Source organism: Trachypithecus francoisi, unplaced genomic scaffold, assembly GCF_009764315.1.
Source record: "Trachypithecus francoisi isolate TF-2019V2 unplaced genomic scaffold, Tfra_2.0 Lachesis_group17, whole genome shotgun sequence".
Taxonomy (NCBI): Eukaryota; Metazoa; Chordata; class Mammalia; order Primates; family Cercopithecidae; genus Trachypithecus; species Trachypithecus francoisi.
Genome location: NW_022681462.1, coordinates 87,657,139 through 87,679,101, shown reverse-complemented (window position 1 = coordinate 87,679,101; position 21,963 = coordinate 87,657,139). Strand labels below are relative to the sequence as shown.

Genomic DNA, 21,963 nt, shown 5'->3' with positions numbered 1-21,963 from the left:
TTCCTGAGGGAAGAGAGTGACTCTTGTGAGATAAGAGTAGAAAACTAAGCTGAATCAAGAAACCGAAGGACCTATGCATACTAAGTGTGACTCGTGTTTTAGAACGGAGTCTTGTGGATAAACTGCTTTGTACATACATTGTCTGCTGATGAATGTCTATATTCTGTCTCTAAATAAGGGGAAAACTCCTAGGAAGGGCCATATTTTTTTAAAACTATATTCCTTCAGAGTCCATAAGCAATTATACAATAAATGAAGATACCTGTTTACTTTTACACCAGTTTCACCCCATCCTAAACATAAAGGTTTCTAATCCATAACAACTTACGGAAAGGTTTGTCTTTATTTACGTCTGTTTCAGGTCATGTTTTACAAGGGCAATATTCTGTTACCCGGAATATTCAAGTCCCTATTCTCTGATGGTTGAGGGTGGTCAGAATCAGATGAAAAGGAAAACAGCCTTAGGAAATGCTTCAAAGGAAATAAAAAACAAGCCAGACTAGGTAACCTTGTCCACCTCCTTACATTTCTCTCCCACTTCATTTACATCAGAGGTTCCCAAACTTAGGTTTGGTTCCTAGATTTTATTCCTAGAGAGTTACATTCAATAGGTAGGGATGGGAAGAAGGGGCAGGGAAGGTATTTTAAAAAAGGTCTAAAGATGTGAACTCTGATTTTACAGAGAAAGAAAAATCTCCTTTTTTAGAATTCTACATTAAAACTGTAGCCTTCTGAAGTTCTAAAGAAAACTTTTGAGGGCATGCTGTGATCAATTATTGATACTAACTTCTTAATATATGCCCAATGGATAGGAAAAAACATAGTATGAATTCATATCTGGTCTATAGATGGAATAGAATAAATGAAAAAAAAAATTACTAGGAATGACCATTCTGTGAAGCAAGCAGTTACCCACCTGGCTCTGGGCCTCCAGTTTTATTTCCTCAGGAGTGGGTTTGGTCATTGGGGTTGGGTTTGTATTACAAGGATCCATCTGTTCTTTCTTTTCCACTTTCACCTTTACATCATCCAGGCTCAGGTTTGGAGTTGATCTTAAATCTTTTTCATCTTTATCTAAAAGATAGCGTAGGAGCTGATGGTCTTTTGATTCTTTTTTCTTTGAAGCATCTAGCTCTAGTTTTATACTGGAGTTTCCTTGTACCTGTCCAGTCACTGACACAGAAGTAGATGCACTGTCCTTTTTATCAGGCTCGACAGACAAAGTGGTGATATCTGAGGGGCTACCCTCCTGTAAGAGCCGGTGCAGAATTTTATGCCGCTCTGTCAACGAGCTATGAGAGGAGGGACAAGAACCTCCTGAAGAGTTAGCAGAGGCAGAGTTGGAAGTGCCTGTGCAAGACAGGACATCTTTACAGCTTGTGTCTATATCAGCATGCCGTAACTGCTGTTCGGCAGTTGTCGTCAAAAGCTGCACTAGTTTGTGACTGGTTTGAGAGTATTTACTGTCTCCATCCGAAAGTCTGTCATTGTTATGCAGAAGCCCTGAATCCAGAGGTTTGCTATCACTAGAGCTGTTGTCAGATTGAATCATTTCATTTAAAATGGATGCAATCTCTTTGTTATCTTTGGACTCAGCTTTTGCTGGTTGTATATTTAATCTGCTAGGTGAATTCTGTGAGCTCATCTGCCTGAGGACTGGAGAATTGGCAGAGATGCCAACGGAGTTATTGGGTCCTTCATTCATACCCTGTAAAGATGTTACTGGGATGTTTGAATAAGATCGGTTAGTATTATTATTACAGGCACTACTTGTCATGCCAATGGGAGAGCTTAATGTCGAAATATTAGGAGGAAAGGAATTGTTTGGCATCCTGGGCCTTGTTGTCAATCCAGAAGTAACCTGTCTCCTTGGAGACATGAACTGTGCTAGGGATATTCCTGTACCTTCCATAGGAGAATTATTGAGGTTTAAAGAGGGATTACTGCTCTGTGAACTGGCCTGTCCTTGGTTTAAGGCAACATTGGCTACAATCTGACTTCCAGGTGAGCATCCGAAACTTCCTTGGCTGTTGCTAGAATTACTATGACTGCCGCTATGAAGGTCTGAGCTCTGCTGGCGGTTTATTCTGGTGGATACCATGTTGCTGTTGGATGGTGGCAATGTGGATGAACGAGCCACACCATGAGCTGAAGAGATACTAGGATTGACCGAGGGGTTTACTCGGGGAATTGACATTCCAGAATTAGTGTCATCTTGAGGAGAAAGCCCACTGTGCTCCCTGGGGGAAAAAGACATTATTATTCAAACATCTTCATTTGTTTCTATTAAAATATTTTCATGATACATATTCTAAAACAAGATCATTGATCTCATTAATATTGCAAGCTATCAAGTAAAGAGCTTCTGTATCATCTTAAATTAAGAAAAAAGTTTCTTAAATTAAGAAAAAACTACTGTAAAATATTAGCACCACTTAATAAAAAATATTGCTTATCGACTCTTACATTTGATAATGGTCTCAGTTATATGTAAAATAAATTTTTCTTGGTTTTGGAAAAAATCCAATATATGTTCTTTTAAACAATTTCTAAACTTAATATACACAATTAACATTATAATAATTTTTTGGTTGAAAAAGAAACTTCTCACACCTCTGTTTATAAAGCATTTATTTATGACTCCTGTTACAGCTTTTAAGTATTTCAACTCCAAAGAGGAAGACTGGGTAAGGAAAATACTGTGTCACTGATGTAAAAATTAAAAAGAGTGATATGCAGACATAGCAGATGTTTTGAAAGAGAAATCACAGTATGAAAAAAAGAACTGTGCTAATTCCACTCACAAGCATAATTTAAACTAAAAGTAGAAAAAACCAGAATACTGAATTCAGGTTTTCAGTGAGTTCTTTACTCAAATTCATAATTATGATAACAGATTTGTGACTGGCATTACCATGTTCCAATAAGCAAATACATTAGATGAGAAAAAGATGAAGTGAGGGGAAATGTCTTTGTTTTTAATGCTACATTTTAACCATTGTAAATGTAGGATTTCTAATAATTCATAGGATAAAAGAATAGTTTCAAGAATTTACCATATATCAGTGTAAAACATACTTAAAGAGGGGAACAAATTAGAGGCAATGGCATTCAAAAATCAAGTTGATAGTTTAATGATTTGTAATTTCTGCGAGAAATTGTCAACTTGAACTCAGGAGCCACCAAGTATGCCAAAATGAAAATAGAGCACTTTCAAAAATAAAAATAAAAATAACAGTGTTAACAAACTCTGAAATCTCTTATAAGATTCACATATGGAATGTTGTAAATTTTTAGCCATCTTTTTGGTTTTACCCTCTAAAAAGCATATTTTCACCTTCTGCTTTCCTACCTCCCTTTATGAACAACAAAACTATTACATGATAAAACTATAAAACCCAATATGGATATATTGATTATATATACTCATCACACTAGTTTTATGCCTAATTTAGAATATCTGCTTTCTAGCCATCAAGAGTATAAAAAATTTCTCTAATAAGAGGTATGTGAACTGGCTTATTTCATATGAAGCTCTCCAAATAAGTAGTACCTGTCGATGATATGAATTCCCATGATGAAAGGCTGCATGTCTGGACTTTGAGGGTAGCAAAGTTTACACTTGGTATGGGCGCTAAGCATTGTCCCATCATTCAATATGAATCTATAGGAGGGGCTGGAGGCAGTGCCACGAGTCATCACTGTTTCAAACAAAAGAGAAACCTAGTTAAAATTCTGATACTTGTATGCTGGCTTTAAGTCACCAGGCTTTATTTCTACTTAGAACCTCATTTTAAATGCCCTCCCAACTGTTGACTGCTTAGACTCAGAACAAAGAATAGTTCAGACAAAGCAGATATCTGAGGGGGAAAGATGATTCCAGTTGAAATATACCACTTGATGACAGGTTTTAATTGAGTCACAGTTGAATGGGTGCCTCCTCACATAAGTTAAAATTATGAGGAAACCCCAAATCTGGGAAACATCAACTTTAATCTTTTTATTTTTTTTTTCTTTTGAGTCAGAGTCTTGCTCTGTCACCCAGGCTAGAGTGCAGTGGCGCGATCTTGGCTCACTGAAACCTCCGCCTTTGGGGTTCAAGCAATTCTCCTGCCTCAGCCTTCCGAGTAGCTGGGACTACAGGCGCCCACCACCATGGCTAATTTTTGTATTTTTAGTACAGGCAGGGTTTCACCATGTTGGTCAGGCTGGTCTTGAACTCGTGACCTCAAATGATCCATCCACCTTGGCCTCCCAAAGTGCTGTGATTACAGGTGTGAGCCACCATGTCTGGTCCAACCTTAATCTTTCTCTATACTGGGGGCAGCTCTTCAAATTTATTATATCTCCATTAAAAATACCAGAAAATATTTTTCTCTCCTCTCACTCTCAGTATTACCTTTAACAAGTTTGTTTTCTCTTTTGCTGGCTGATTTTTTTTTAATAACAGCTCTACTAAGATATGACTCACACAGCATAAAATTTACTTTCTAAGTTTTGATCAGCTTACAGAGTTCCTTAACTAATATTCAAATTTAAGTTTTCACTCAGGAATGTGAATCATTAAGGTCCCATTCGACAAGTTATTTATAAATATGTGTAAAATCTGTGGACTATTTTTAATGTTTGAATTGTTAAAGTTTAGTAAGCAAATTAAGATAAAGCCAATGGTTATTAGTATAAGGAACAAAAACTAAGTTAAGACAATCAAGTCACTTATAAGCAGCATAATTGACTTTTGGCTTAAAGCTTTACTAACAGCAGAAAAAATTCTAACCATGTAAGTATTTATTAAATATGTAAAGGCTATGCCAGACCATTATGTAATAAAATATCACTGATGTTTTGATAATACCATATAATTCTATTTTAAGAAAGATTGAGTACTATCACAAATGACTATTATAATTTAGCCTGTGATAAATGTTAGTCCAACTTTTCAAAGACATTTCAGAAGGGGCTTTGATTACATTTTAAAGGACGTGAGAAAGAGGCTTAAAATTACCAATTAATAAATAATTTTTGAAGTTACATGTTACTTGAAGTAAATAAGACATGTTCTATTTTATTGTCCTGTGTATACAGTACCAACGGAAAAGGTATAGTTTGTTATAAATCTATATCATAATATATCTGCCTAAGTACCAAAACCAGAATATAAATCTAATTGAAAGGATAAGACTTATATCTAACCAACCACATTCTTTACGCACCTGGCAAATTTCAGCTAAATCACTGGCATAGTTACTAAATATAATGTACCTAAACTAGGAAAAATTTCGAATTTGGGGAAGCTTATTAATTTAATACAAGACAATTACCATACTTCATGTTTTGAAATTAGATTACTTGTTTTGTATGAGAATGTATGGACTAAGATTTGGCATTTTATAATTCATTCAGCCATTCTTGGAAATGAGAAAAAGGCAATATCTAATATAGTAAAACTTCAATTAATTAGAACTCAGTTAGACTCTCCAGTTAACTAAAATTCTGGTGCTTAATTGTTCAGATGAAGAGGTCAAAGGAAGGCAGCATAAATCAATGAAAAGAGTAAGAGCCTAGGAGTCAGATTCAGGTTTGACCTCTCACTATCATTTACAAGTTTAAGACTTAATGCAAATTAATGTTCACCCATCTCAGTCAACTCATTACTAAAACTGAGCCAATAACACTGTAAGATAATATCTAGCATGAAGCCTAGCATAGAGTACATCGCAGGTTTTTTTTTTTTTTTTTTTTTTTTTTTTTGAGACGGAGTCTCGCTCTGTCGCCCAGGCTGCAGTGCAGTGGCGCGATCTCGGCTCACTGCAAGCTCCGCCTCCCGGGTTTACGCCATTCTCCTGCCTCAACCTCCCGAGTAGCTGGGACTACAGGTGCCCGCCATCTCGCCCGGCTAGTTTTTTGTATTTTTTAATAGAGACGGGGTTTCACCGTGTAGGCCAGGATGGTCTCGATCTCCTGACCTCGTGATCCACCTGTCTCGGCCTCCCAAAGTGCTGGGATTACAGGCTTGAGCCACCGCGCCCGGCCCATAGCAGGTATTGAACGAATATTTCCTCAATAAACATCAGAGGGAAAAAAACCCAACAAATATGCAGCTTCCAAAGTACTTATGTTCTGAGTTACACACATAGTCAATCCCTAGACACCATTTATGGCAACAGCTTTACTAATACTTTGAATTAAGAGATGAGTAAGGTAGCCACAGCTCTTCACAGAGTTGGTTCAATAAACATTTGCTCTACACATCAAATTTTCCCTTTAAGTGGGTTTCAAGGTTTAGTTTTGGAATCTCATTTTGTTTATAGGTCCTGGCCTAGTTTTCTGACCTAATTTTGTCATCTTTATAGCTAGTATTTTGATCTCTGATTTCTGTGTTCATTTCTAAACTTTTTAGAACACTTAGTGGGGACAGATATTATTGAAGGACTATTATTGACACGTCAGAATCCTTCCAAAGAAACTTTAACATGACAGCTGTTCCCCCCCTGCCCCACAATAGGCCTCAACAGAGCTACAAAGCAAAAGAAACATTAAAATTTCCCTGGTTACAGCAGCTGTAGAAGCAAAGCTTTTTGGGTTTTTGATCCCTCCCAATTTGGTGGCGAGATAACCTCAAACAAGCATGCCTTACTGATATTAACAAAAAAGGTAAAAAATGTGTGGCAAGGTACTATGGGTCAATGTTGGTACAGGTTTATTTTTCTTTGTGGTAGTCACCTAAACATATGCAGGAAAAGAGAAAGAATTAAAAAATTGTTGGCCGGGCACGGTGGCTCAAGCCTGTAATCCCAGCACTTTGGGAGACCGAGACGGGCGGATCACGAGGTCAGGAGATCGAGACCATCCTGGCTAACACGGTGAAACCTTGTCTCTACTAAAAAATACAAAAACTAGCCAGGCGAGGTGGCAGGCGCCTGTAGTCCCAGCTACTCGGGAGGTTGAGGCAGGAGAATGGCGTAAATCCGGGAGGCGGAGCTTGCAGTGAGCTGAGATCCGGCCACTGCACTCCAGCCTGGGCGACAGAGCGAGACTCCGCCTCAAAAAAAAAAAAAAAAAAAAATTGTTGTTAGGTACAAAAAAAATAATTACCCCTAGATGTTCTAAAATTCTCAATCACCAATGAGTAAATTCTATTTATTATATCAAAATCACTAACAGGACAGTAAACTCACATTTTAAATATTTTTAACAAAGTTTGGGCCGGGTGCGGTGGCTCAAGCCTATAATCCCAGCACTTTGGGAGGTCGAGACGGGCGGATCACGAGGTCAGGAGATCAGACCATCCTGGCTAACACGGTGAAACCCCGTCTCTACTAAAAAATACAAAAAACTAGCCGGGCGAGGTGGCGGGAGCCTGTAGTCCCAGCTACTCAGGAGGCTGAGGCAGGAGAATGGTGTAAACCCGGAAGGCAGAGCTTGCAGTGAGCTGAGATCCAGCCACTGCACTCCAGCCTGGGCGACAGAGCAAGACTCTGTCTCAAAAAAAAAAAAAAAAAGAACAAAGTTTGACATAAAAGATTTTCAGTTAATTGTTACATGGACTGTGGACTTAACCACATTACGCAAGTCTCAAAGAACATTCTAATTAATCATTGATATGGGTACTTTATGTTTTATAGCAATGCTTCCAAACTTAATACCATAAACCCCTTCCAGCTTTGACTAATGATATACTTTCTTTGTTTTGGGACAGGGTCTCACTCTGTCACCTAGGCTGGAGTGCAGTGGCGTGATCTCACCTCACTGCAACCTCCACCTCCCGGGTTCAAGGGATTCCTCCTGCCTCAGACTCCCAAGTAGCTGGGATTACAGGCTCACGTCACCACGCCCGGCTCATTTTCGTATTTTTAATAGGATGGGGTTTCACCATGTTGGCCAGGCTGAGCTCGAATTCCTGTGCTCAAGTGATCCTCACACCTCAGCCTCTCAAAACACTGGGATTACAGGCGTGAGCCACCATGCCTAGCCTTAACTATATTTTTTAAAAGATGAAAATAGCTTTATTTTAATATAAAGCTAATAGAGAGATGAACAAAGAATAAGTAAAGTCATTTGTAATTCCATCATGCAGAGATAATCAGTTAAAATTTTGTTAATTTTCCAGAATTGGATAAATAGATATCTAAAAGTGAGATATTATATATGCTGTGCTCTCTTGGTCTACTTTTTTCTTTTTTTTTGAGACAGTGTCTCACTCTGTCACCCAGGCTTGAGTGCAGTAGCATGATCAAGGCTAACTGGTCTTCACTTCCTGGGCTCAAGTAAACCTCCCACCTCAGCCTCCCGACTAGCTGGGACCATAGCTGTGTGCCACCATGCCTAGCTAATTTTTATATTTTTATTTTTTGTAGAGATGAGGTTTCACCATGTTGCCCAGGCTGGTCTTGAACTTCTGGACTCAGGCAATCCTCCTGTCTCAGCCTCCCAAGGGCTGGGATTACAGGTATGAGCTACTGTGTCTAGCCACCTACTTTTTAATATAACAATATGTCATGGATATTTCACAGACAAGAAAAGATGATCCATTACATCATTATACATATGTAAACAGAACTTTCATACGACTAGTTTCTAGGTTGTATAGCCTGACTTTTCCCATGACTACTATTTAACTGCTGATAGATGTGCTCCAAGAAAAAGTATTCTGTGAAAAAAAAAGTCTCAGTAACAAAATTTAAAAGGTATTTTTATTGTAGAACTTCTCAGAAACTTGAATACCTTAAATATATCTCATAAATCCCCTAAAGTGGGATGATTACACATAAAACATCATTTCCTAGTTATAGTTATTAAGTTTGTGGAACCTAGGTTCATATTTTACAAACTTCTCTGTAAGTAAACATCTTAGACTCTAGACTCTGATTCAGTAGTCTGGGGTGGGGTCCAGAAATCTAGTTTAACAACTGACCCAGATGAATCTATCTTATCAGGGACCTTGGGAAGCACCATGACCTAGATATTTCTTTAAAGTAATAGTTTTGAATTGAACAGAACCTGGGAACTTTTTCCAAACTATACACACTTGAATGGATCTTCTCCTACTTTAAAAAGTTCCTCAAGTGATCCTGATACCTATTTCTCTCCAATCTCAATGTAAAACCATGGCTTTAATCTAATTCATGCTAGGTAGTTCCCAAATATTCTCTGACTGAAATGTGTTTTCAAACTTGATTCTGGAAAATATAATAGTAAATTCCCTTTGACAGCAGTTCATGAGTTGACTTTGTCAAGAGCAGCTAAAAAACTAAACTAAAACTAGAAATTTTAATGCATATTAGGATTTTAGACTAGTTGCTGCCACCAAAGAGTAAGTTAATGGGCAGGAAAAAAAGACAACAGATGGAGGACAAACTTTTCCTGCCTAAATATCATTCGCTATAAAGTTCTACACAAAATCAAGAAGATGGTACATCATTTGTTTCACTCTTTTTATACTGTCCTAAGTGAAAAGGCAGCAAGAAAACTGCAAATGCAAACAACACCGCTCTCCAATCTTGATGGATCAATGGTTGTCAAACTTAAGCATTATTATTATTATTATTTACTATTTTTTTTTTTTTTTTTTGAGATGGAGTTTCGCCTTGTTGCCCAGGCTGGAGTGCAACGGTGCGACCTCAGATCACCGCAATCTCCGCCTCCCGGGTTCAAGCGATTCTCCTGCCTCAGTCTTCCAAGTAGCTGGGACTACAGGAATGGGCCACCATGTGCAGCTAATTTTGTATTTTTAGTAGAGATGGGGTTTCTCCATGTTGATCAGGTTGGTCTTGAACTCCTGACCTCAGGTGATCCTCCTTGGCCTCCCAAAGTGTTGGGATTACAGGCGTGAGCCACTGCGCCTGGCCAACTTAAGCACTATCTTTAAGGTTTGTTCAGATATCTGGGCAGGCCTTCATCTGACACTTTAATTCGGCAGGTCAATATCTTTAACAGGTGATTCTCATGACAGTGTTTCATCGACCATATTTCTCATATCTGGCTAGATACTGCTGACTAGAAAATATCAGAAAAGGCTGTGCTCAATCCACAAAACCTGTTTGTCAGGTTGTTTAGAATCTTCAAAACACTAGATTCAGTCATGTGAACTTTGGACAACTCAATTCTAAGAAAAATACAAGTTATTTCTATAGAAGATTTTTTTTCCTAAAAAAGGTAGAATGAGGGAACATTAAAAAATGACTAACGGGAAGAGGTATTGGATTATACTTACATTTCTTTACATTTTACTCTAAATTATTTCAGTGTATATATTAATGACAAACTAGTTACTTATTATACTTTAATCAATTTGTTTTATGGCCTAGTCACATCTATGGGGAGCCTAGCCATTTGGATAATGAGACAAGCCAGATCTGCTTTGCCTTGGTGAAAATGTGTACATAAGTTATAGGCAAATAAATTAAATCTTTTAAGTAAAGCCTTGGAAGGCCCAACTTAAGGCAGAAATCAAAAGTACCATATACTTGAGAACTTGAGGCAATAGAGACAGTGCTGAGTCCCAAACCTACGCAAAAGTCAAGCATCACTCTTGGCAGAGGAAATCACAAAGTTCACATCCAATGGACCACATTAGTTACTTATTGTAATGGTTTCCAAACCTGACTGCCCTTCAGGATTGCCTGGGAAACTTTTAAAAAATACAGATTCTTGGATCTACCCACTGAAATACAATCTTAAGGGGTGGTATAAGTCTAGTTAGGAGCCCACTAGGGAACCACTAGTCTGTACGAAGCTGCTCCAGAAATACGTGGATTGTGATATTTATATAGGTGCTTCCTGGAAAAAGAAAAAAAAAACTACTTTCTCCATATATCATTAGGAAGCAGTTGACCTAAAATGTAATGAATGGAAAATCATCTATAAACTTAGGAAATCTAATGTTATGGGAAAAATGTTAAAATTAAGACTGATGAAATAATAGTATTTTAAAATTGTTTTTCAGGAAAAGCCATACAACGAGATTCTTACAAAAGAAACTATCTAGAGATTAGAGAATAAATTTCATTGGAAAAAGAATGTTAGGCTACCATAATTAAACGACAATATTTTTAAAGTATATCAAAGCCATTTAATTCTGAACTTCTGTCAACTTTCTGGCCTTAACTCTCAAATAACTTTTCCTACCTTTCCTGTAGTACTGTTAAGTTTCCTAAGGGCAGGGAATATACATATCTTATACTTCCATTATACTTACTAAGACCCAGCAGCTATGCAATAATTAATAATTTCATAGGATGTATTTTTTGACTTGAAATTTCAGCCTGAGTCAAGAGATACAGGTTCTGCAACAGTCATGAAGTAAACATGCATGACCCTGATCTCTGTATTATCCAGAAGGCCTTTAACATGCTTGTTCTGCTGGGAATGATCTTTGAGAGCCAAACAAAATATTATTTATTCTCTGAAGTCATCCTTGATTCTTCAAGTCAGAATTAATTTTTTTGTTATTTGGTTATGGTTCTATCATATCCCATGTCAAACTGATCTTTAGGGTTGTCATATATTTTCCTACTGTATTATAAGCTCTTTAAGGGCAAAACCTTCTTTCTTAGTCATCACTGTACCCCTGGCACCTTATATAGTGTTCTACGTATGTTGGGAACTTGATACATGCCTGCTGAATGAATGAATGAATGAATGAGTGACCACCACACAACATCCTATTCTTTAGAACGTGTATCCCAAATTTCAGGATCCACTCATGAATTACTTTGCTTACCCATTTCTTCCTTTCCTAAAACTGATTATTGCAAAAACTATAATTTGGAGAAAATACTTATCAAGCCATAAGTTCTATACAAACTATTCAAATGTAAGTAAAGATAAAGGTTAATGAAAATAATTGAGAGAGAAAACTTTACCTTCTTGGAACAGCTGTCTGGCATAAGATGGCTCTCTGCCCTGAGGTTGGAAAAAAGCGTAAATGCACTTCCTCACTAAATCTTCCCAACCAGTTCTGCCAGCAGCTCTCAGGGAACTAGTATCAATAGAGATGATTTTACCTGTACAAAGAACGAAAGTTTACATTTATAACAGCCTCTTTATACAAATCATCCATATTTCAAAACTAACAACTGAGTCTAAGAAATTTTCTTTCTTTCCAAATACTCAATAAACAAAAGCAACAAAAAGCACTATTAATTTTTATTACATATAGTTATGAAGTATGTTATTGACGTAAATTGTTTTGGTTTTGGAATGTGTTACGTCCTAGTATGTCATATTATAAAATTCAATTCAGGTCTAGGTCATACCATAATGACCTGACGCTGCTGAGACTAATGCAGTTCAAACTCCTCTGGCTTGGTCTTTGGATTCTGCTCTCTGTATACTGATGACTGACAGGAAAGGAGAGGTAAAGATGAAGTATATTGCTTGGTTTAAATTAATTTCTAATTACTAAGAATACGAGAAAAGAAGCAAGGCTTTCCCTCTCTACCCTTTGTTGGGCTGTAGGCAATACTGTATTTAGGACTAAACAAAGACTGAAAGCAACAAAAGTTAAATCAGAAAAACAGTAAGTGAGAACATTAAGATTTGCTAGGCAGTATGCACACGGAACACACGCTTTATAAAATTTATGGTAATTCGCCATTGTTATCATATTTAAACAAATTTCCTAAATGGCTATGAGAGAATTCAGGTAAGTTATTCCTCAGTTAATAGAGGGCCAATTAATCCAGTTTGTGAATATTAAGACCTGTTTTATCATGTTTTACACAATCTTACAGTCACACAAAATAATACAAGATATATATAGAATATATATATAAATTAAGAATTCTATTAATGATATAAAAACCTGCAAACCCACCACTCAACTTTAGAACTTGACGTTACCAATATTGCTGCATCACATGTGCACTCCTCCCTTGTCACTATCCCCATCTTTAAATTCTCCTGTGAATGGGCATCTAGACTGTTAACAGTTTTTTGCCATTATAGTCAGCACTACTATGAACATCTTTCACATGTTGCATGGTACATGCATTCTCTAGGGTATATACGTAGGAACAGAATTGTTAGATTATAGGTTATGTGAATGCAACTTTATAATATTAATTTTAAACTGTCTTCCTGAAACTTGTACCACTCTATGCTTCCACCAGCAATGCATAAGAGCTAGTGCTAATCTAACATCCTTTCCATCACTTGTGTTGTCAGGCTTCTTTATGTTTTCAAACTAGTAGGTGAAAAATGCTATCTCATTGTGGTCTAAATTTTTATTTCCCCAATTATTAGAGTTCACCACTAATGTTTCCTCTTCTATGAATGCCTGATTAAATATTTTCCCCATCTTCCCCTTCTTCATACAATCAACTCAAATCTATCATCCAGTTTGTGCCTCCTCACTGAACTAATCCCCTCTTTATATACTTCATTTGGTTTGCTTAGAAATAAAATATTCATTAGACCTTTGTAACTTAGGGTCTTGAATCTGATGTACCCAGTCCTACTTTAGCAGGTTATCACCTAAGTCTTGGCATAAATGTAAATAGTAGAAAGAAAATAAACTGAAACTCAAATAAGGGAATTTTGTCATTTAAGAACAGTTTGGGGAAAGCCTGGTGAACACTGTAACTGAAACTATAAAAGATCTTAGATTTTTAAGAATTTTAATAGTTCAACCCTTGTTTCTTATGTCAGAGATAAAAAGTTGGTTATAGCAGAGATTCCACTGCTACATAATTTTCCTATATAAGAATGCGCCTCACAGGCAGTGACTAAGGGAGGCATGTGCATGTGTGTGTGTTCATGTAAGGGTTGGCCCCACGAGAGGGCATGAGAAAGTTTAGAGTTTGGGGACTGGCAGGAGAGAAAGTGATTAAGTTATCAGCAATGGTACCAGATGGGTAATGTAATGACTCTTAGTGAGGAATCATGAACAGCTTGATTTAGAATACCTCTGCCTACTACAGGAAAGTTTAACCAACCAACCACCAAACAACCAAACAACAATAAAAAACCTTTTTACATTTCCTAGTAAAAGACTTTTTTCTTTTTTTAAGAGATACGGATCATCCCATAAAGAGTTAAAAAGTACTACAAAAACTTAAGAAATGTTTAACATTTATTATACCTATTCTTTTTAGCTAAGTCAATTCTATGATTTATATAATAAAATGTTAGTTTTACATTTTAAGTATATTTTATATTTCCTTGGTATCTTTATACAATAAGTGTGTACAGTATAGCGATGCCCTTTTAACAGCGCTTTAGTGAAAAGTAATGTCATACAAGAAAGAGCTCCACATTAGGACCTAAAGGTGTCCATTCTCGGCAAAGGGCTGTATGGTTTTGATCAAATCACCATTCCCTCATTTGTAAAACCAGGTTGGATTCTGTGATCTTTGAGGTTGTCTCTGTATATATAGTTATTTTATGGCCCAGAGGCTAATCTTTTATTTTACACGATTATGGTTATTTTTATATATTTACAGGTATATCTAAAATTTTAACACCTGGGTTCTTAGAAACAAAACTACCACAGATAACACTGTTCCTATGAGAAAATAAAGTCCTTAAAACAATCCAATTTAGAATTCAATTTATAGAACTGCAATATGAGGAAAAGCTGAAACATATTGTTCCTAAATTAGTCTCATAACTTTTAGGCCTTCCTCATCTCTGACATTTTTTCTGTGACCTGACAATAACCCTTTTCAACACATTTTCATTCTGCTATCTCACAAAGCCCTTCTTTGGTTTCTTTTTAGGTTAACTGGTTACTGACCAATTTTGCTTTTCAATGGACTCTATTTTTCCTTCATGAAAAATACTTTCAATTTTCAATAATTAAAAAAATAATTTTTAAAATTTAAATAAGAAATTTTTGTTTTGGCACAAACCCATACATCCACAGTAAGCTTATTAAATTTTTCCAGTATTGTTCATGGTAGAGACCGGAAAGGAACGTAATACATGGTAGACTCAAAAATGGAATGAAGAAAGGTATGATAATTGATAATTACTATCCTCAGATGCCATCTCTCTGCATTCAGAGACATTTTCTTCACCATTTTCTATTATCTGTGCTAATTTATCCATACTAGTTCTTTAGTAAGAGCAGCTGGAAGTTTATCATTAAAAACACAAGCACAAAGCATACAACATTGGAATATTAGATTGCTGGGACTAAAAAATTAATATATAATGAAATAGGATCTTATAAAAAGGTGGTAAAAGTCAAAATGTACACTAAAACTAAACTTTCACAAAGCGGAAAATTCAGAAGAAATTATTTTTAAGATCTTAGTCTGTTAGAAAACACACCTCTAATATTTATCTCTATTTTAAAATTAGAGAGGTAAGTGAGATATATTTAACCCTGGTTGTTGTAAAAGCATGCACACACAATGTGTTAAAGATAAAATCAAATAATATAAGAAAAATAATTCATCAGCTATAAAGAACAGTAACAATTTGTCCTTGCTGAAAATAAAATCTGAAGTAGGCCTTTAAGAATGCCTTATTTATAGGCAGTCTGTTACTCAGTTTGAGGTTCTCCTGCCCTCCTTCTAGTACTTCTAACTTACCTCTCTGTCTTGCTTATCTTTAGAAACTTCTGCAGCTCTGGTTCCTTAATTAGGAGTACCCGTTCTGCATCAAGACCTTTCGTTGCTGCCCCCCTTCCAAGACCCACACTTTAAATAGTGGGCACCACTTCATCCTTTGGGGCTCAGTATCAGCTCCTCAGACAGGCCTTTGCTGACCAACTAATTTCATATATCCTCCCTTATACCATCTCATAACTTTTCCATCATCAAAAATAACACAATTTGTCATTGAATTATTTTTGTTCAACCATATACATCTTTTTTTTTTTTTTTTTTTTTTTGAGACGGAGTCTCGCTCTGTCACCCAGGCTGGAGTGCAGTGGCCGGATCTCAGCTCACTGCAAGCTCCGCCTCCCGGGCTTACGCCATTCTCCTGCCTCAGCCTTCCGAGTAGCTGGGACTACAGGTGTCCGCCACCTCGCCCGGCTAGTTTTTTGTAGTCTTTTTTTTTTTAGTAGAGACAGGTTTCACCGTGTTAGCCAGGATGGTCTTGATCTCCTGACCTCGTGATCCGCCCGTCTCGGCCTCCCAAAGTGCTGGGATTACAGGCTTGAGCCACCGTGCCCGGCCAACCATATACATCTTGAGGAATCACCTAGTGACAGGCACTTCTAGGGACTCAATCAGTATGGGCTAAATAAATTTAAAGAAAAAGAATCAAAAAAAAAAAAAAAAACAGAAATAGCCAGATACATTTAAACATAATAGTAAAACTACCATATTCATATCTATTTTAAATAAATGTATGTATATCTACATATTTACATATCTATATCTTCTAAATTTCTTTAAGCATTTTATTCCATGATTATGAAACATAATTTATAATCAAACAAATACAGGTATATAACGTTATAAAAAGTGTTCTCTCCAGCACTCTGACCATGACAATGACTACAGTATCTAAGAGCACCGTTTAAAATGTTTTCTGTATAAGACTAGGGAGCAAAGCCTAAATCTCCTAGAACAGAAAGACATTCTGGATATAATTAGTTTTAAGGACAGAGTCACATTATTAATACCTATGGAACATTCTGAACTTTACAATTAGTACCTGTAGTATCTTGCTTGGTCATAAAGGATTCTACACCTGTAATAGCTGGAGGCCGAGGTAATCGCCGTGCAATACAAATCAGACATGACTGGAAATCTGCCCAAAACAAGAAGGGGAAATTGAAGGAAAGAGAATAGAAAATGGTTTACCTCTATCACTTGCCATTAATGGTTTTCAAAAAAACAATACATGTTACAGGACCTGACATAATATTGAAATCATTCTTATCTAATGTATATTAGAAATAAACTTTCTGGCAACCAAAAACTGACAGCTCCAGGTAGAGAGTTAGTTGGCATAAACTATTCCTTCCTATTGAATGCTCTTATATATACCAGAGCAGACTGATGCATTTCATGTACGGATAATAACAACTAGAAGTAGTAGTTTTGGTTAGATATAAGTGGCACAGTGTTTTTTAAAATACAGTTTTGTAGTCAATTTCTTATATTCACCAGTACTTAATGGCTGCAAAGATTATTCCTATAACCACGGTGTAGATAATTATATGAGAAAAACAACCTTTAACTCTGAAGCACCATTTTGCTCTTGACAGATGACTTCACGTTTTTAGGATACACAATTTTTTCTAAGTCCTATTCCCAAATTTTGTTTTGAGGATGTTAAACACAGTATCACACAGCTAAAAACGAACTTCAATCAAATAAGACTTGGCATGTGTATTCTGTAAGAAGTCTCCAGTTGATTGCCACCTCCATTTCCTGGTGAGACCTGCTACGTATATGGCTTTTTTGCATCTGACTGACTTCTTGTCTACTACCTTCCCTTGTCCTTACTCCAGTTCTCAATTTGTGATTTTCTAAACTTAGCCCAGTCTAAGTTTACATGGAAAACTCATCCACTGTCACATATTTAACTAATTCCATGTTGACACCATGTTCATATTAGAGCTTCAGCATGTTTCCATCTGTTCATAAGTTTTCTCCTTATAAATTACCTTGTATAGCCTGAAAAATGCCAACTCTATTCTCCAATGTTCCCTACACTCTAAACTTGAAACTTTCTAAAAATCAGAGCTGTTCAACAGTCTGCTGCATCTGGTACATTTCCAACTGGCAGCAGTTAGTTACATCTCTTATTTCTAGACAGCAAGTTGGTCTGAATTATTTGACATTTTAGTGGGAATGCCAGCTTAAAACTAAGAATCTGGGGGGCATATTAAAGGGATGATTCTAGATGTAATTATTGTTTTTTAAGTATTAAGAATATATAGCAAATGGAATAGCTACTATGATACATACTATAGTAACCAAAAATACTATCTGAAAAAGGCAGTTTATAATTAATTTCCTCTCCTTTCCTTAAAGTCACAGAAGAAATAAACACTTTAAAATGAAAATTTGGCTTTACCTTCTCCATCCTCTTGAATTGATTTTGGCTGTGACACAGTGAAACACTGCATTACTTCATAACGCTGGCAAGCTTCTTGGTTCTCGGTTCCTGGCTCATCTGGTGGGTGAATTAGCATCCTGCAGTTAAAGGTATGGCTGTTTCGTCGTGTTGCCTCTTGAGGCCAAGGAACTCCATTTACTGAGGAAGAAAAATTGATTATGTGCTTGTAAATATGGTGAAAAAGCACAAACTTTGAAGATACAAAAGATGTACTTTAAGCCATCTGCTTAATGAGATACTCAGATTAAAAGACAGACTGACCTCTTCAGATCTAACATTATCCTGAGGCAATAGAATACTTATCTACCTAGCAAATCTAAATGTCTACCAATTAGAAAACTGTAACATTTCCAAGAAAATACATACGATCTTCCCCTCAAATATTATCATCAAAGACAAAAATTAAAAATTAAAACTTACTAGTCATTTTGCTCAGAATTTTATAGCAGTTAATTAATGAGTTTTTCAGTTGGTTTCCAGTTATATTTTGACAATGAAAAAATGATTCAAAACCACAGGTATATTGATAAGTGGGGTTTTAACTTGGCAATCGTGGATTCTTAAGGTTGGCTTTTGTGTGGATGTGCACCCTTCTGGGGGAGATTTCAATTTTCTCAGAGTCTGTGACTCAAAAAAATATTAAGAATATAGAGCAATCTCAATTTCTCATAACCATTTTCTCCTTGTGCTTTATTTTACTTAACTAGCACAGTTTATATGCTACAATATCTTGGATATAGTGGATAATCAATATTATTATATTAAAAAAATGGCGAAAAAAGGAATGTTACCTGATCCAGTATAGGAAAAATGAATTCAGTTACAGAAAAGGTATCCATTTCAAGTAAAAACCACTGTGTGGTAGGTCATAATTTCCCAGTCATAGTGTCATGTTTAAATCATGTGGTCATGAGATATCAGAGGGTTTTTAAGGCTGTCTTTTTTTTTTTTCTAAGACGGAGTCTCACTTTGTCACCCAGGCTGGAGTGCAATGGTGCGATCTCGGCTCACCACAACCTGCGCCTCCTGGGTTAAAGCGATTCTCCTGCCTCAGTCTCCTGAGTAGCTGGGATTATAGGCGTGCTCCACCACACCGGTTAATGTTTGTATTTTTAGTAGGACAGGGTTTCACCATGTTGGCCAGGCTGGTCTCGAACTCCTAACCTCATGATCCACCCATCTCGCCCTCCCAAAGTGCTGGGATTACAGGTGTGAGCCACCATGCCTGGCCAAGGCTACTTTTTCACTGTTCCCAAACGTTTTCCTACCTTAAACTCTCCAATGACCCTCCTTCCTTTTTTCCATCTCATCCTTTATTAAGTGTTAGAGGAAATCAGGGAAACAAACCCACACTGGTATTAGAAGTCTTGGGTTCTGCTATTAGCAAGTTCTAAGGTTTGGGTTAATTAATCTTTGACGTTCATTGTCTCGTTTTTTAAAATAAAAGAATCCACTACATTATCTCTAAAGTCATTTATACTTTAAAATTTCATAATAAAATACATAAGATACCTTGATGCTTGATTCAAATATCAGTAGTGATTTTAATAGAAATAATCATTTCAAGTCCCCAGTTACAACAAACACATATTACTATTTTCAAAAGGAAATGAAGTTTCTATTCTGTTGGGGGAACAATGTAGAAAATGAAGAGCTATGAATAACATTTTTATATGCATGTCTGGTTTAGTTATGTAGGATTTCTGTCCAAGGTCCTCCCCTCCACTTTTGGAGCACATATAGGCTAAAGAGTGGAAGGAAAGGGAAGAAAAAAAGAAAAATGAATGTAAAAACTAGCATATCCATTCATTTTTAGAGCTCTCTTCTCATGTACTAAATAAATGGATTAAGTTGTCTAATTATTAGGGAAACTCTCCAACTAAAGTAAATAGACCCTATGATAAAAAATGGATTTGTGCCAGGCGTGGTGGCTCATGCCTGTAATCCCAGCACTTTGGGAGGCTGAGGCATGCGGATCATGAGGTCAGGAGATCGAGACCATCCTGGCTAACACAGTGAAACCCTCTCTCTACTAAAAATACAAAAAATTAGACGGGCATGGTGGCGGGCACCTGTAGTCCCAGCTACTTGGGAGCCTGAGACAGGAGAATGGCGTGAACCTAGGAGGCGGAGCTTGTAGTGAGCCGAGATTGCGCCACTGCACTCCAGCCTGGGCGACACAGCAAGACTCCGTCTCAAAAAAAAAAAAAAGAAAAGAAAAAAAAGAAAAGGATTTGTTAACACTACTCATAGAAATCAGAGATGACACAATCACATGGAAAAACGCCCCGTGCTCATGAATAGGACGAATAAATATCATTAAAATGGCCATACTGTCAAAGCAATTTACAGATTCAATGCTATTCCTACCAAACTACCAATGACATTTTTCACAGAACTAGAAAAAACTATTTCAAAATTCATATGGAACCAAAAAAGAGCCCAAATAGCCAAGGCGGTCCTAAGCAAAAAGAACAAAGCTGGGAACATCACATTATCTAACTTCAAACTATATTACAGGGGTACAGTAACCAAAACAGCATGGTACAAAAATAGACGCATAGACCAACAGAACAGAATACCAAGCCTAAAAATAGGGCCGCACACCTACAGCCATCTGATCTTTGACAAAGCTGACAAAAACAAGCAATGGGGAAATTGACTCCCTAGTCAATAAATGATGCTGGGATAACTGGACAGCCACATGCAAAAGATTAAAACTGGACCTCTTTCTTACGCCATATACAAAAATCAACACAAGATGGATTAAAGACTTAAATGTAAAACCCAAAACTATAAAAACCTTTGGAAGACAACTTAGGCAATACCACTCTGGACACAGGAACGGGCAAAGATTTCATGATGAAGACGCCAAAAGCGATGAAAATAAAAGCAAAAATTGACAAATGGGACCTAATTAAATGTAAGATCATCTGCACAGCAAAAGAAACTGTCAAGAAAGTAAACAGAACCTACAGAAAGGAGAAAATATTTGCAAACCATGCATCTGACAAGGTCTAATATCCAGTATTCATAAGGAACTTAAAGAAATTTACAAGGAAAAAACAACCCCATTAAAAAGTGGGCAAAGGACATCAACACTTTTTCAAAAGAAGACACACATATGGCCAACATGCATGTGAAAAGAAGCTCAGTATCACTGATTATTATTAGAGAAATGCAAATCAAAACCACAATGAGATATCATCTCACACCAGTCAGAATGGCTATCATTAAAACATCAAAAAATAACAGATGCTGGCAAGGCTGTGGAGAAAAGGGAATGCTTATACACTGTTGGTGGGAGTGTAAATTAGTTCAACCATTGTGGAAAGCAGTGTGGTAATTCCTAAAAGAACTAAACAGAACTACCATTTAACCCAGCAATCTCATTACTGGATATATACCCAAAGGAACAAAAATCATTCCACCATAAAGACAGATGCAAGTGTATGTTCATTGCCACAGTATTCACATTAGCAAAGACATGGAGTCAACCTCAATGCCCATCAATGGCAGACTGGATAAAGAAAATGTGGTACATATACACCATGGAATACTATACAGCCATAAAAAAGAATGAGACCATGTCCTCTGCAGGAACATGGATGGAACTGGAGGCCATTATCCTTAGCAAACTAACACAGGAACAGAAAACCAAACACTGCATGTTCTCACTTTTAAGTGTGAACTAAATGATGAGAACTCATAAACACAAAGCGGAACAGACACTGCACCTACTTGACAGTGGAGGCTGGGAGGAGCAAGAGCATCAGAAAAAATAATTATTGGGGGCTAGGCTTAGTATCTTGGTTGATATGGTTTGGCTCTGTGTTGCCACCCAAATCTCATCTCAAATTGTAATCCCCACATATTGAGGGAGGGACCTGTAATCCACATGTGTTGAGGGAGAGAGAGGTGAATGGATCATGGGGC

The 21,963-nt window shown here is 36.8% G+C and overlaps 1 protein-coding gene across 7 annotated transcripts in view; it reads right to left on the bottom strand.

Annotated features, from left to right (window-relative positions):
* Window positions 1-21,963, bottom strand: part of NCOA1 (nuclear receptor coactivator 1) — a 282,993-nt gene that overhangs the window by 67,964 nt on the left and 193,066 nt on the right. For all 7 annotated transcript variants that reach the window (XM_033176431.1, XM_033176432.1, XM_033176433.1 and 4 more), the window contains 5 exons: window positions 17,986-18,165; window positions 16,615-16,710; window positions 11,865-12,005; window positions 3,554-3,701; window positions 917-2,240 (listed from right to left, as the gene is read on the bottom strand). In XM_033176431.1, coding sequence (XP_033032322.1) covers window positions 917-2,240; window positions 3,554-3,701; window positions 11,865-12,005; window positions 16,615-16,710; window positions 17,986-18,165 — 1,889 coding nt within the window. The remainder of the gene's footprint in view (window positions 1-916; window positions 2,241-3,553; window positions 3,702-11,864; window positions 12,006-16,614; window positions 16,711-17,985; window positions 18,166-21,963) is intronic.